Below are 14546 nucleotides of genomic sequence, written 5' to 3'. Positions count from 1 at the left end.
AACTTGGCCTTACGAAACCATGAAAAGCAAGAATGAAGGTCGGGAAGGGGCACAGATTGTAACACCACCTTCCGATTGAGAGCCCTGTAATCAATGACAGGCCTGAAGCCCCCTTGGGGTTTCGGGACTAGAAAAATAGGCGAAGAATACGCTGACTTAGAGGGCCTAATAATACCATCCTTCAACATCTGATCGATGATTTCTTTTAGAGCCTTCATTTTAGGTGGAGATAGCCTATAAGGTGGAAAACGGACAGGAATCGAATCCGTGACCTCAATTTTGTATTCGATAAGGTCAGTAACACCAAGAGTATCAGAGAACACCTCGGGAAACGACTGACACAATTTCCGAATACTATCAGCCTGCTCCTCAGGTAGATGTCTAAGGTCTAACGACATCTCATCCTGGGTAGGCGAAATAGATGAACATGACACAGAATTACACTTTAATAGTGGGACTTTACAATTAGAGGCAAATTTTAAAGTACAAGACCTACTCTGAAGATCGAGCACAAGACCAGTGTGAGAAATAAAGTCCGCTCCCAATATAATAGGGCAAGACAAATGCTTAGCCACAAACAGTTTAATTCTCCATGTAAATTTAAAAATACGAATTTTGACCAGTAAGGAACCTAGAATTTCTAACGGAGATGAATTAGCCGAAACATATTGAACAGGGGATGAGTCATAGTCAGGTAGTTTACAAACAGATTTCAATTTAGAATACCATTCAGTCGAAATAATAGAACAAATACTGCCTGAATCTAATAGAGCTGTTATAGGCTCGTTATTCAACTCAATCTTAAGAAAAGGAACAGGTGCGGGGGTATCCGCCGCAATCCTAAGACATTCTTTGGGGCATCCGAGAGATGAATTTGATGATAGAACATTCCCTGAATTTTCGACCTGTTTACCAGGGGCTGAGCCTCGGGAAGCGGGATTAGTCGACTCAGCCGAAGCCACTAGTCACTTTTTATTATTGGCATAGGTGGAATTTGCACCAGAAGTTGAGCAGGAGGGGGTGCTATTCGAATTTGGGCAATTCTTGGCGATATGTGAGAAAGCCCCGCATTTAAAACAGCCTTGTGAAGAACCAGCTCCATTATTTGCCCTATTAGACTTGATCAGAGGACACTTATTGCGCAGATGGTCAGGCGACCCGCAAGCATAACATTTCCGGGGTGTGACTGTTCGGCGAGGAGGAGGCCGAGTATTACTAAAGGAAGGTGGGGGTTCTTTCGCGACGCGCAAGGAATCGGCGTACCTAACTCCTTCCGCTGAGACGGCCAATGCTTCAAGTTCAGAAAAGGTTTGCGGGCACGCCGCGAAACACAAATATGATCTATAAGATGGTGAAATGCCTTCTACAATAGCCTGTACGATTTGATCTTCAGGAAAATGAAGGGCAAACACCCTAGTATAAAACTTAATGTCTTGTATGAAGTCTGCCAAGTTTTCATCGAAACGCTGTACACGATAATAGTACTTCTGAATAAGGGAGGACCTTGCCCTAGCCGGGATGAAGTTAGCTTACAAATGGGCGTGGAAGTCTTCAATTGATGATTGCTCAGCAATGGCTCTAACTATTTTGTCTGAGAGAATACCTATTGCATAGGGATAGATGATTTGCAAAATCTGACAAGGGGAAAGAGAAAACACAAGGGCATGATCCTGAAATTCAACTAAAAACCTTAAAAATGAAATTACGTCACTGGTGGTATTAACCGAAAACTTAGAAATACCTCTAAGCAACATTGCCAAGGGATGAGGCAAGCTGCTGAACCCAGGTGACATAGTAGGTAAAGGTTTAAGTGGCAAGGAAGTTAATTCAGCACGTGCATTATTCAATGGGTTACGGCGTTCAGACTCGTGGTCTAATGGGGCAGAGATAGTTTGAGCAGCAACGGTTATCCTATTGACTCCTCCCTGAGGAGGCTCTTCCTCGTTACCTACATTCATCGTGGCGGGTTGGTCAGTTTTGGGAGGTACTTCCCCAGTTAGCAATTGAGTGACCTTATTAGACAATTCAGAAATAGTTTCAAGGAGCGTACTAGCTTCCTTCCTCTGAACGTCATTCACCTTCAGAGACAACAGATCGTTAACTCTATTTGAAAAATGAAACAGCCTGCCTTGCACACGCTTAATTTGATTAGGAGACGGATCATTTTCATCAAAAAAACTAACTACCGATGCTAGCCCAGTAATTTTCTCGACGATCGTGGAAAGAGAGTCATCGATTTCTTTCTCTCCCAAATTGGGGATGGAAATGGGCAAATCAAGGGACTCTCTAAGCTTGTTAGTGTCGACAGCAACCGTGCCTCCAGATTGCACATTTCTAATAGTTAATTCGTAGATCAACTCCTCTTTGCGCAAATAGTTAAGGAGGAGAACATCGCGAGGGCCGGGCATGCTGACCAAACAATTTTGAAAAACTCAAAAAAAAAATTCCAGCAACTGAGAAAATTGTTAGAGTTCGGACCAAAGCAATGTTTAGCCGTCGAAAGGGGCTAAATTGAGACCCATTCAACCACGCTCTGCTACCACTTGTTACCGTGTTTTAGTGGTAGGTAGAGGAGAAAGAAGGTGCGGGCGTGAACGGGTCTCACGCTACGGAAGAGAAACTAAGTTAAAATTTAACCAGGTTATATTTTCTTTTCAAGATTAACAAATAGAACAGGTACTTAGTAGCCGAACCACAATTTGTAAGTACAATTTACACAGTTACCCCCTTTGGGGCTTCTAGAGTCCAATACATAATTCTTGAGCAATGAGCCCAACTTTACCATGTACACCATTCAACAAAGGGGCCGAAAACCCCCAATCATGCTAGAAACACCAGCTTTCAATTACACCGAAAAAGCCTCCTTGAGGCAGAAACCACAATTTTCAAAGGGGTTACTTGCCCTAAAATAAAAGCCTATCATAGGCCACTCCTAACTCGACCTTTAAGCTGTCCTCCAAAGGCATATACACAGGGGTAAAATACCCAACCTACTGAGGTCTATTAACTGAAAAGAAGGTTGATTACATGACCTCTAAAATAACAATTTGAGAGGAGGCGAACTGCACTCCTAATGCATTTGCTTTAAAACCTAATCTGGCTCTGGGCCACTAATGCAAGGGCTAATCCCATACTACAGAGGTGACTTAGAGAATACCAATTTACATTATATTAACGAAGAATAGGTAGAGAAAATAAGTTCACCTCAAAACAATATGAGTGGGAACTCGAGAGGGTTAGCACTCTCTATCCCAATATGTAGCTTAAAAGAGAATAGATGAAAAGAATAGTTACATTTTAGGAAAATGTTACATGGTTGAACGCTTCGAACCCGCCCCGAGAGTTAAACTGCCGACCTAGCGAGAAAAGAAGATATTAAGAGGCCATTACCTGGTGTTGAACAGCCGGAGAAGAGGCGCTACCCGCCCGCTGCTATGTACCTTACACACTGAAAGATGGAACAGAAGTGGCCCGGAGACCCAAAAATCAGCAGTTTATATCCTCTCGCGGAAGGTTCCAGGCGTTAGGGGAATGAAAACACCCTCCCACAAACATTTTATTGGGTCGGATACCGCAACATATTCAAGAAGGGGGAAGATACATCCTATTGGTCAGAAATTAATAAAGGAAATTCATGATTGGTTAAGTACAAAACAAGGGGAAAGAGAGGGGTATACAGCCAACTCAAACAAAAACAGAAAGAAATTTAACAAGAACCAAACTTTTGAAATAAAAATTTCTCCAAAAATAGTTCTTTCACTCCGCACTAGGGTGCACTATTGTTGCTCTTCAGTAGAGTCCTCTAGGAGAGAAAGTTCATACTTCTTACTACAAGCAAGACAAAAGTACGTCGAAAATGACACAGTTCAAAAACTCAAAATTTTTCACGTAGTGACATCTTCTGAGAAACTAGAAAATCATTACTGCCAATAAAGTTCAGACTTCCTCCAGCAGAGGAGTTTTAACTGGCGCACATTTTAAATTAGCGGCGTGCAGGTGTACCGCCCGGTACAATAATAATAATAATAATAATAATAATAATAATAATAATAATAATAATAATAATAATAATAATAATAATAATAATAATAATAATAAGAGGACGCATCATGGCCATGATCGTTAAGGCGTTGAAATCTAAATGGCCCTGACAACGTGGTTACCCGGTTCGAGTCCCGTTGGTCGAAAGAACGTTCACCATCAGAATGTTGGCCGGCAGGATAGGGGAATTGCTGGTATCCTACATTCATCACTAGATAAGCCTTGATTAAATTCTAAACGTCTCTGCAGTGCTCATACGGAGTGAGGGCATATGACGCTGCTGCTGGTGATTCGACCGTCCGATGGAGACGTTAAGCCACGAGCAGTCCCCTTGCTGCTATTCGACAAGAAGAAGCGTAGGCTATGTGCCGGCACTGGGTCTCACCCTCTCCTCTCTAACTATCATATTTCATCTCATTAACTTTTCTGATAAGAAAGGGCATTCGGTCATAACAAAACCGCCTCGACAGATTCATCTCACCTCATACACGACCCCGTAGAGAAAACGGTACAAGGGTTGGACAAATAATAATAATAATAATAATAATAATAATAATAATAATAATAATAATAATAATAATAATAATAATAATAATAATAATAATAATAATAATAATAATAATAATAATTGCGAATGTCCTCCGAGCAGGCCTGGGGTAGGTCTTATAGGCGACCTGCATGTCTCTGTGGATGCGGCTCCTACTTAAGAAGACATCACAAACACACGGCCCCCGATTAACCAATTAACGTTAAAATCCCGACACGGCAGCTAATCGAACCCAGTACCTATTGTACCAAACCATTTCACCACTTAAGGAAGAAATATCTCAATAGAGTAGTGGAATTTTCACAGAATTTGAGTGGAATATTTGTGATTGATGAATGTTTAAACAAGGGAACGTGATGTAACACAAAGGTGTGCTGTCAGTGGTGGAGACAAGTCGACGGAGAGAAAAGAGAGACTTTCAGGAGCTCATTTGCAGCAGGCACCAAGCTATACAGTTAAGTGCGGTCAGTAGGCACCAAGCTATACAGTTAAGTGCGGTCAGTAGGCACCAAGCTATACAGTTAAGTGCGGTCTCTCCACACGAGCTACAGAGAGGCTTTCAGGAGCTCACTTGCAGCAGGCACCAAGCTATACAGTTAAGTGCGGTCTCTCCACACGAGCTATAGAGAGGCTTTCAGGAGCTCACTTGCAGCAGGCACCAAGCTATACAGTTAAGTGCGGTCTCTCCACACGAGCTATAGAGAGGCTTTCAGGAGCTCACTTGCAGCAGGCACCAAGCTATACAGTTAAGTGCGGTCTCTCCACACGAGCTATGAAGGAGAGCAAAGAGAGGCTTTCAGGAGCTCATTTGCAGCAAGCACCAAGCTATACAGTTAAGTGCGGTCTCTCCACACGAGCTATAGAGAGGCTTTCAGGAGCTCACTTGCAGCAGGCACCAAGCTATACAGTTAAGTGCGGTCTCTCCACACGAGCTATAGAGAGGCTTTCAGGAGCTCATTTGCAGCAGGCACCAGTTAAGTGCGGTCAGTAGGCACCAAGCTATACAGTTAAGTGCGGTATCTCCACGCGAGCTATAGAGAGGCTTTCAGGAGCTCATTTGCAGCAGGCACCAAGCTATACAGTTAAGTGCGGTCTCTCCACACGAGCTATAGAGAGGCTTTCAGGAGCTCATTTGCAGCAGGCACCAAGCTATACAGTTAAGTGCGGTCTCTCCACACGAGCTATAGAGAGGCTTTCAGGAGCTCATTTGCAGCAGGCACCAAGCTATACAGTTAAGTGCGGTCTCTCCACACGAGCTGTAGAGAGGCTTTCAGGAGCTCATTTGCAGCAGGCACCAAGCTATTCAGTTAAGTGCGGTCAGTAGGCACCAAGCTATGCAGTTAAGTGCGGACAGTAGGCACCAAGCTATACAGTTAAGTGCGGTCTCTCCACGCGAGCTATAGAGGAACAATCCGTTATTAATAGTACATTATTCTATGCAAGTAGTTCCACTTTTATCCTCCCGTCTCTTTGGCCGCACTGTGTGCCGAAATATTTAAATCACACTGGATAGAAGTGCCGTACCCGTTATTGGACTCTGGATCTTAGTTTTGCTGTTGGCTGAGCTACAGTCGAAGGTTCCCCTTAGCCAACACGTGCGGGGTCTCGCAGATCCCCTCTTTTCTCGATCTTCCCTTGTATAAACATTTGGAGGCGGGAGCCTAATGATATGACCGGAGTAGGAGAGCTGCACATTTCTATTCATCCTGGTTAATACAGTAGACCCGCATTTCAAACGCTCCTAATCTTCTGACGATGGCTTTCCTCACACCAAGATATACTGCACTTCGGCAGTCTATTTGTATAGCATTCTTTCCTCAAAGAATATGCGTGTAAAGTGTACTAAGAGGCCACAGAACCAGGACTGTGATGGTGCTTAGGTCATGCGGACATAAAACTTGAAAGTATATCCCTGATAATGTCCATGTATAGAGTATTGTGTGTGTAGTATGAGTGTCCGTGAGGTGACGCATTACAGCTCAGCTGTTTGTCTCCTTACTCCCCAGTCTTCCCAGACCGAAGTTTCCAATATTTTCATTACACTATTCCTTGACAGAAGCCACCCAGAGCAAATCACGCTGCTCTCCTGTGGATCTTTTCATGTCGTTCTTGAGTCAAGTAATCTTGGTGAGACCGAGCTCGATAGCTGTTGTCGCTTAAGTGCGGGCTGTATCCAGTAATCGGGAGATAGTGGGTTCGAACCCCACTGTCGGCAGCCCTGAAGATGGTTTTCCGTGGTTTCCCATTTTCACTCCATGAAAATGCTGGGGCTGTACGTTAATTAAGGCCACGGCCGCTTCCTTCCCATTCCCAGGCCCTTCATCTCCCATCGTCGCCATAAGACATATCTGTGTCGGTGCGACGTAAAGCAAATAGCAAAAAAAAAAAAAAAAAAAAATTCCTGGTGAGTCTCTCACACGCTGAAAGGGTCTTACCAATAACTTATACGGCTCTGGTTTACATCCTTACTGCGACCCCTAAATACACCCATAACCATATGAAGAGATCTGTAAAGCTCACCTGGGTACTTGCAGTTATCCACATGTACTACTTTCACAGCGTCGACAGAGTAATTAATATACAAGGAAACACCGTCGTCCAGTAACACTGCCTTGCAGAATTCGCTCTTAATCATAATATGACGAGACAATGCTTCACCTGTTCCATTGCAATGGTCTTGCTTTCTTGAAATGTAGCCACCTATTCTAGTCCAATAGTCCTCTCTTACCTGTACCGCCCTGTTGATACGCCCTGCAATGGTGAAAGCGATGCAGTCCATTTGGCCTCCTGAATATAAAATATCTGCTCTATCTTGCTTGGGTCCTGCTAGTTCATCCTCACGGAAATGAATTTTCCTAAACAAAAATGTTCTTCTATCAGAACAGTTTGACATTTTGAAGATGTGTCCAATATAACCATAAAGAATACTTTCCTCAGTTTCCGCTTATCACATTTCATGCCGGGGATACTATAGACTCTGAATTAATTTGGTATAGCTCCTTCATGCAAACAGCCAAGTAACGGGGGAGGTGCTCAGAGATAAATAGGTAGTTATGTCCAACTTTGTCACATTTAGAGAATATGTATGGTAGAATACTAGAGAAAAGTCGTAGGTATTTTATGTTCACCGTATCGTGGCCTCGTAAAGTTGTATATGCTGTCACCTGTGTGAAATACCTTGAAATGTCAGATATTCTAGTAGTTTGTCTTTCTGGGACAAATGTCCCTATCATCGATTTTGTATTGCTCCCTGTTGTTGAAAGGACATTATCAACCTGAAGGAAAAATTGGTATTTGGAGCTTGGGTGAGCTATCGCCAGTCAGTTTTCTTTCAATCATTCAGTAGTTCAACAATTTAATCAGCCTATCAATTTATATAACATCAAATAGATTGTCGAATCGAAATGTATAAAAATAAATCCTTCCAGAAAGAGCAGCTGTTTCCCTATTTAAAGAGTGAATTTTTGAGCCAAGGTTTCTTGTACTGATTGACTTTCGTGTGTATCATCTGATGGCGGATTAAGGGAGAGGAAGCGACTCAGTACCCTGAACATGAGCTAATTAACAACGTATGGCAGAACTTTAACTATGTGAATCTCGGGAGAGATTTCGATGTTTTTAGTAAGCACGCGACAGTTAGGGTGTCCGCATTTCTGTGAAATGTATGTAGGGCTTTCTCTGGTGTTTGGTTTCCTTAATATAGAGAGGGTAACGAGGTAATACTAAACTCGTGGGTAAAATACCCGTTCTGCGTTAAGGGTCTGTGATGTCAGGCAATCGTAAATAATGTATTATACTGCCCCGAAAACAGGCGTATTCTAAAATCATTGTGAACTACAATCGAGGGTTCGAGCCCAGTCTGGTGTAAAACTAGAAACCACGGTTCCTTCCGATTCGGTTTACCTTTTGCAAAACCATTTACGAATTGGATATCAGAGTTCGAGCCCCGACCAATGTAATGTGCTCTGGAAGCTGCGGCTTCTCTACGTGAATTATGAGTTTTCCATTTGTAAATGCTAGCACGGATCATCAGACTGTGACAGACGCGAGTCCTCTCCCCAGATATGTTGTTAAATATCAGAGCTTTCGAGATCCTAATTGTACATTTCTCGAGCGTTGAAATTCCATTTCTTGGTTCACGTTCAAAGAGTTAGAAAGGAAAGAAAAAACAATTCCGAATATATTGTATTGGTAAATATTACCTGTGCACCTCACGCTCTCTGCCCCGTGCAAGTAACTGCAATCAGTGTTCAGTGAGAAACTATCACAGGACGAGTTCCCCGCACAATAGTTACTTGGACTAGATGGGGCTGTAGTCTTACTCCAGTATATAAATGTAGGCCAAGACAGGGAGAAAATGTAACAAGGGACGTGGAATTGTCAGATAATTTAACATACGTATATTCCTTTAACAAAGTTCATTAAGCTCTCATGATTATAATTAAAAAGTAGTTTGGATCAAGTTCATAAATCTTTCCAGAATACATAAAACTGCACGGGGAAACAGACGATTACATTACATAGGTAAATACTGCGCGCTGTTTTGTTAACTGACCATCAAAGTTGTCAAACTGGGCTGACAACTAAGGTAATGTGTTTGTTTGACTGACGTTGGATAGATGGAACCGAAATCAGTGTTCTGCATTGAAATACCACCTTTTCTGTCACAACCTCCTTTAGAATGTCTCTTCAGTCATAGTTAACTGTTGAACTCTGTACCTTTTCTAGGTTCTCTTGCTCCTGATGCTAGCAGTTTCACTGGCGAGCGCAGATCACTGTGCATCGTCCGTGGGCTCTAAGTTGGACGTGTCTGTGCATGGCCGCAAGAACGCCAGTGGACATTGGATGATAACGGTACCGGGTGTTCTCAATTGCAGAGTTGTTCTTCTGTGTTGGACGGATAATATTTTATATTTATGTTATAAATACACGTGTTTTATTTCTTTATATTCAAAATGTTTGCATGCACCATTTGAATTTAACACAACTTTTAAAGTACAGTAATACAGTTTGTGGAATTAATCTGATAGGTACTTGGTATCAAACCGCTGCCTTCGTGATGTAAAGATTGTTCTGTTGCTCTTATGACGTCACGCAAAGAGGCAATGCAAGGACGTAATATTATGTCTCTACTTCTTAATTATGAAATATTCACAAATGTTGATTTAATATAACAGGCAAGATCATTACCAACTGTAATCGCATCACAATTCGTAAGTCAGGTCTATGTAATTTTATCTAAGTAGGTTTGAAGTGTGATTTACACGTTCGAAGCTTGAGAGTTTTTCTCTTCAGTTTACCCAACAAAGAATTATTATACATTAATACAAATATGGAGACAATAAACGCACAAATGGTTCAGGGAGGACACGAAATGAGGAGTGAGGTAGTTTGATTATCTGATTATTTTTTATTCTACCATTAATCAGAGATGTCAGGGTTCGAATCCATGTGTTGCATGTACTCGAGATATTTTATTCTAGAACTGAACAGAGAGAACAGGGAACGAATTCAAGACTACATTTTTTCTGTTAAGGTGACTGTTGTGTTTGCGTCATAAAGTTGATGTTATATTCGAGAAATAAGGAAAGAGAGGTAAATTCCCATTCAGTTTTATTCCGTGCAATCACCGTCTGAATGCGTGTCAATTTCTATCTTTTTTACCAACAAGTTATCGCGCTCCTAACATATATTTAAAACCAAGCCAAGTTTCCCTGTTCAGAACACGGGCGAATGTATGCTGACTATTCAAATCGCTACAAACATACATTTATATCTGGAATGTATGAGTAATATAAGGTAGCAACAGACTGTATATGTTGCTCTTGGTAGAGGGCACAGCAAAATGCATTGCCGGTCCTCTGTAACGGGGGAGGTCACGCGTCGGATGGAGACGTTAAGACTTGCACAAGATGGCGACTGGAAGGGGGCGTATATCACAAGATATGTAAGGATAGACCCCTCCACGGTTCACATCGGGAAGGGGATCTCAAATATGGATTTGGGAAGGGGCATCTCTCCAACCTGTGATGTTAGATCTCTGTAAGGTGATGTCAAGAAGGGCAGCTAGCCTTAAAACTTGGGTCCTTTGAATTTAGGTCTCTCTAAAAAGGTGTCGGGAAAGGCGTATGTTAAGAAGGGCAGTTAGCTTTAAAACTAGGATCCACTGAGTTTAGGCCATTCTAAGGTGGTGTCGGGAAGAGTTACTTGGCTGTAAATCTAGTTTCTGTGTAGTTACGCCCCCAGTCGTTCTCTCTTCCTAAAATTCTGCGCCAGCACGTGGCTAAGTCCCGTCATGATAGCAGCTGTGAGGTTAGGGTCGTTCAATATTCCGCGCCCAACACGAGCACGTGGTTAGGACTTGTCAAGCTGACTGCAGTGAGGTTAGCCATGCACACTTATTCAAACTCCGCGCCAAACCAGTGCACGTGTTTATGACCTGTTACGATGACAGCAGTGAGGTTGGAATCGCCGACTTATTCAATGTCTCCGCTATAACAAGTGCACGAGGTTAGGACCAGTTAAGATGTCAGTAGTGAGTTTAGCCATGAGCACTTATTCAAAAAATCCGCGTAAGAAAACAAAAGTGAAGTTAGTGTCTGTCAAGATGCACGAGCACGTGGCCGTGACGTCATGGTCACATGACCGTGACATCATGGGTCCAATGACCTTGCCAGGGGTAAATGACCTCGTGGGACATTGCTGACGCAGCACCCATTGTTTTTGAATCCGCGTTGTCCTACTACTACCAATAATAATGGTCAAACGTACAGTAGCTTTCTTGTTTCGTTTTTTCCTTGACACTTGTGGCACTACCCTTCAGTCCCTTTCTTCTACACAAACATTTGTATCAGTTTTTGATTAGGAATAGCCATGTTTTCCCAAATATTAATACGCCGACTTGTAAGATCTGTTAGTTACTTCCCACATTCACGGAAATTGCCGAGGAATAACTTCTTAATTATTACTTAAGTGTTAACTATTAAGTTACATTGCTTCAAACATCTAAACATTATCTACCAGCAATGATTTAAAGATGTTAAAAAGTATGCATAAAATGTTGCCGGGCTGAGTGACTCAGGCGGTTGAGCACTGGCCTTGCGACCCTCATATTAGTGTGTACTTACTTGTATAGTTGTGTGGCAACTGCGAAACTCCATACACTTTTTTAAAATTTGCAACACAGTATACTTCCGCCTAAAAGTGATGTAAGATAACAATTAAATAAGAAATTCCACGGGAAGTGTTACGTCCCTTGAGTTGATATTACTCAGCACGAGAAGATGCCATACCTAACCTAAACTATGCGGTCTCAAGTAGAGGAGCAAGGACAGTTCAACACTCGGAAATGAGTCAGCACCCGAGGTCTAGTAGTGTAGCAATGCAGGTTCCAATGCAAAGTCATTGAACCCCAGTATAGTAGATAAGCAATGTCGATTTGCGCATTTTGCATAAGAGAGCGAATCTAACCTTACAGTCGCTATGTTGAGGGGCCTAACCATACTTTAACGCCTAGCTGCCTTTCCCGACGCCTAAGAGAGAGAACCTAAACTTACATCCACGAACTGGAAGTGACTACCCTTAGTTTCACGTCAAGAGCCCTTCCCGACACCAACTGAACAAGATGGCGCCCATACACATCATCTAATGAGACGGCCTAGGGGCGCTTGCGCAAGGTGGCACATGTTCTTATGAGACGGCCTAGGGTTACGTGCGAAAGATGGCAGCTATACATAGCCTCTTATCAGACGGCTTAGGGGCGCTTGCGCAAGATGGTGCCTACACATAGATGGCTTAAGCGCTCTTGCGCAAGATGGCGGCTATACAGAAGCTCTTTTAGAGAAAGCTAGCTGAGAGGCCTACTGCTCAAGATTGCGGATGTACAGAAGGTCTTATGAGACGGCCTAGCGGCGATTGCAAACGATGGTGGGTATACACCGGCTCTTAGGTCGAAAGATGATTTCCATGGGTGAATGCACAAGATGGGGGCTATACAGGGGCTATTATGGAGAAATATTACGGCTATGGACCATTGCACAAGATGGCACACATGGGCTGCTATAAGAACGCCTAGTGCCATAGGAAATATATTGGTTACATTTAAACACCTAGCAGTCGATCAAATTATCGAATAAACAATGTAACTTGAAATTATGTTTGGGAATATACTAATTGAATCTGTTGGCATTGCTTATAAAAGCTTGTAGCTAATGCAGGAGCAATAAAGCCGAATAAATCGTGCTACACACATGATAGGGAATGGAACTCAGGGGCCACATCTTAATAGAAGGACAAAAGGGTAAAATGACTCTTCCTCCTCCTCCTCCTCCCCTTTCCTAGAGATAAAGGCGTAAATGGCTAATGGTCTGAAGGGCTAATGGGCTAAAGCGCTAATGATATCTTATTAGAAGTGCAAAAATGTAAAAGAACACCTTCTCCTCGTAGGCATAAAGGTCTCAAGGGCTAAGGGGCTAAAGGGCTAATGGCCTAAAGGGCTAATGGGATAAAGGGCAAACCGGCAAAAGTTCTAAAGGGCAAAATTGCTTACATTTTTATAGTATTTAGGGAGCCTCTCCTCTCTTTATTAGGGCTTGAGTCCGGCTTTACAGCTAGAGCGGAGTTAACACCCTGAGGAGGGGAGAATGATGGAAAAGAGTCTGTACCAATATAGGTAATCGTTCTACTATATGCTACAGAAGGATGACGTAGATGAGAGTGAAGGTGAGGGATGGGAAGGTAGGAAGGTGTTTAGGCTGTTGTGCTGTCGGGAGGGAGCTTGCAGGAAAGTTCTTCACTTTGAAGAGCTATTAGTCAATAATACCTGCACAACGTAATTCTTGTTGTTTTTCAAAAATATTTTTATACTCTGAGTAACCAGCATCTTGACTGGCTCTTAGAAGTTGCAAACGTTTTACAACTACGTTGGGGTCCTTACAGTATCTTACGTCAACGTGGGGTAAGATAGGATTGTTGTTAATTTTGAGCCTATATGCAGACATTTGATGTGTAGACACTTGCTTTAATGTAATACGTGCTTCATCAGTAGCGCTTCCAGGTACAAAATTAACTTGTTTCCATAGCATGAAACGTTGAAATTTTCTTCCACTCTATGTTGCATCTCCTGCACTGCGACAGAACCTGAAGTAGACTTAGAAAATGAAGTAAAATCATAAAGCTCTAATGGCAATGAAATATTGAGATCTTCTCTTTCTTCTTCTCCTTTTCTTTTATTATCACTATTATTACCCTTATTTTCATAACTATGACATTGCCTCTCTTTATCTCGAAATGTGTGCTTAGTAACAGAACTTGAAGCATGCCAAGACAGCAACGGAGAATTAAAAATCTCACGCAGAGGTGTACTTTTTAAAAATTAATCAAAGTTTTCTTGACTACGGTTGAACTCTTTATATTTTCTTCTCGCTGAATCTACATTACACGCGGCTTCGTGACGTTGAACGTTCTATGCGTTCTTGAACTCTCTTCTACAATATTTACATTGGAAAATTGTCCTACGTGATATCTCCTGACGTTTCTTGTGTTAATCTCGGGAAATATTTTTCCACACACTTTGCAAATATAGCTAGAAATAGGTTTTTCAACGAAGGACTTTAATTTTTTGCTAGCAGATTCTTCATTGAAAGATACAAGTTAAATCTACTAGACACTTGTTACTCTACACTTCGATGATGCGAACAGCTTAACTATTACCAGTAACCTAACAGAAAAGCGTATAAGCAAGGTAGTAACAGTGAGGTTTAGCCCCGTCAAGATGGCAGCAGTGGGATTAGCGATGTTCTGTTGTTTAAAGTTCGGTGCCCATGTGGTTAAATATGGCAGCTGTTATCTTGACAGGTGTCAAAAAGCACGTGGATTTTATATTCCGCTCCACGACGTGCATAAGGTGGCAGCAATTAGGTTTAGCGCTATAAGGAGGGGAGCAGTGAGGTTTGCGATG

The 14546-nt window shown here is 42.3% G+C and overlaps 1 protein-coding gene across 1 annotated transcript in view; it reads left to right on the top strand.

Moving 5' to 3' along the window:
- LOC136885887 (hemolymph lipopolysaccharide-binding protein-like) overlaps positions 1-14546 on the top strand; it is a 98963-nt gene that overhangs the window by 4932 nt on the left and 79485 nt on the right. Inside the window, exon 2 of the mRNA XM_068230631.1 lies at positions 9317-9442. Coding sequence (XP_068086732.1) covers positions 9317-9442 — 126 coding nt within the window. The remainder of the gene's footprint in view (positions 1-9316; positions 9443-14546) is intronic.

The sequence above is a fragment of the Anabrus simplex genome, chromosome X (assembly GCF_040414725.1).
Source record: "Anabrus simplex isolate iqAnaSimp1 chromosome X, ASM4041472v1, whole genome shotgun sequence".
Classification (NCBI taxonomy): domain Eukaryota; kingdom Metazoa; phylum Arthropoda; class Insecta; order Orthoptera; family Tettigoniidae; genus Anabrus; species Anabrus simplex.
This window is presented reverse-complemented; position numbering and strand designations above follow the sequence as displayed.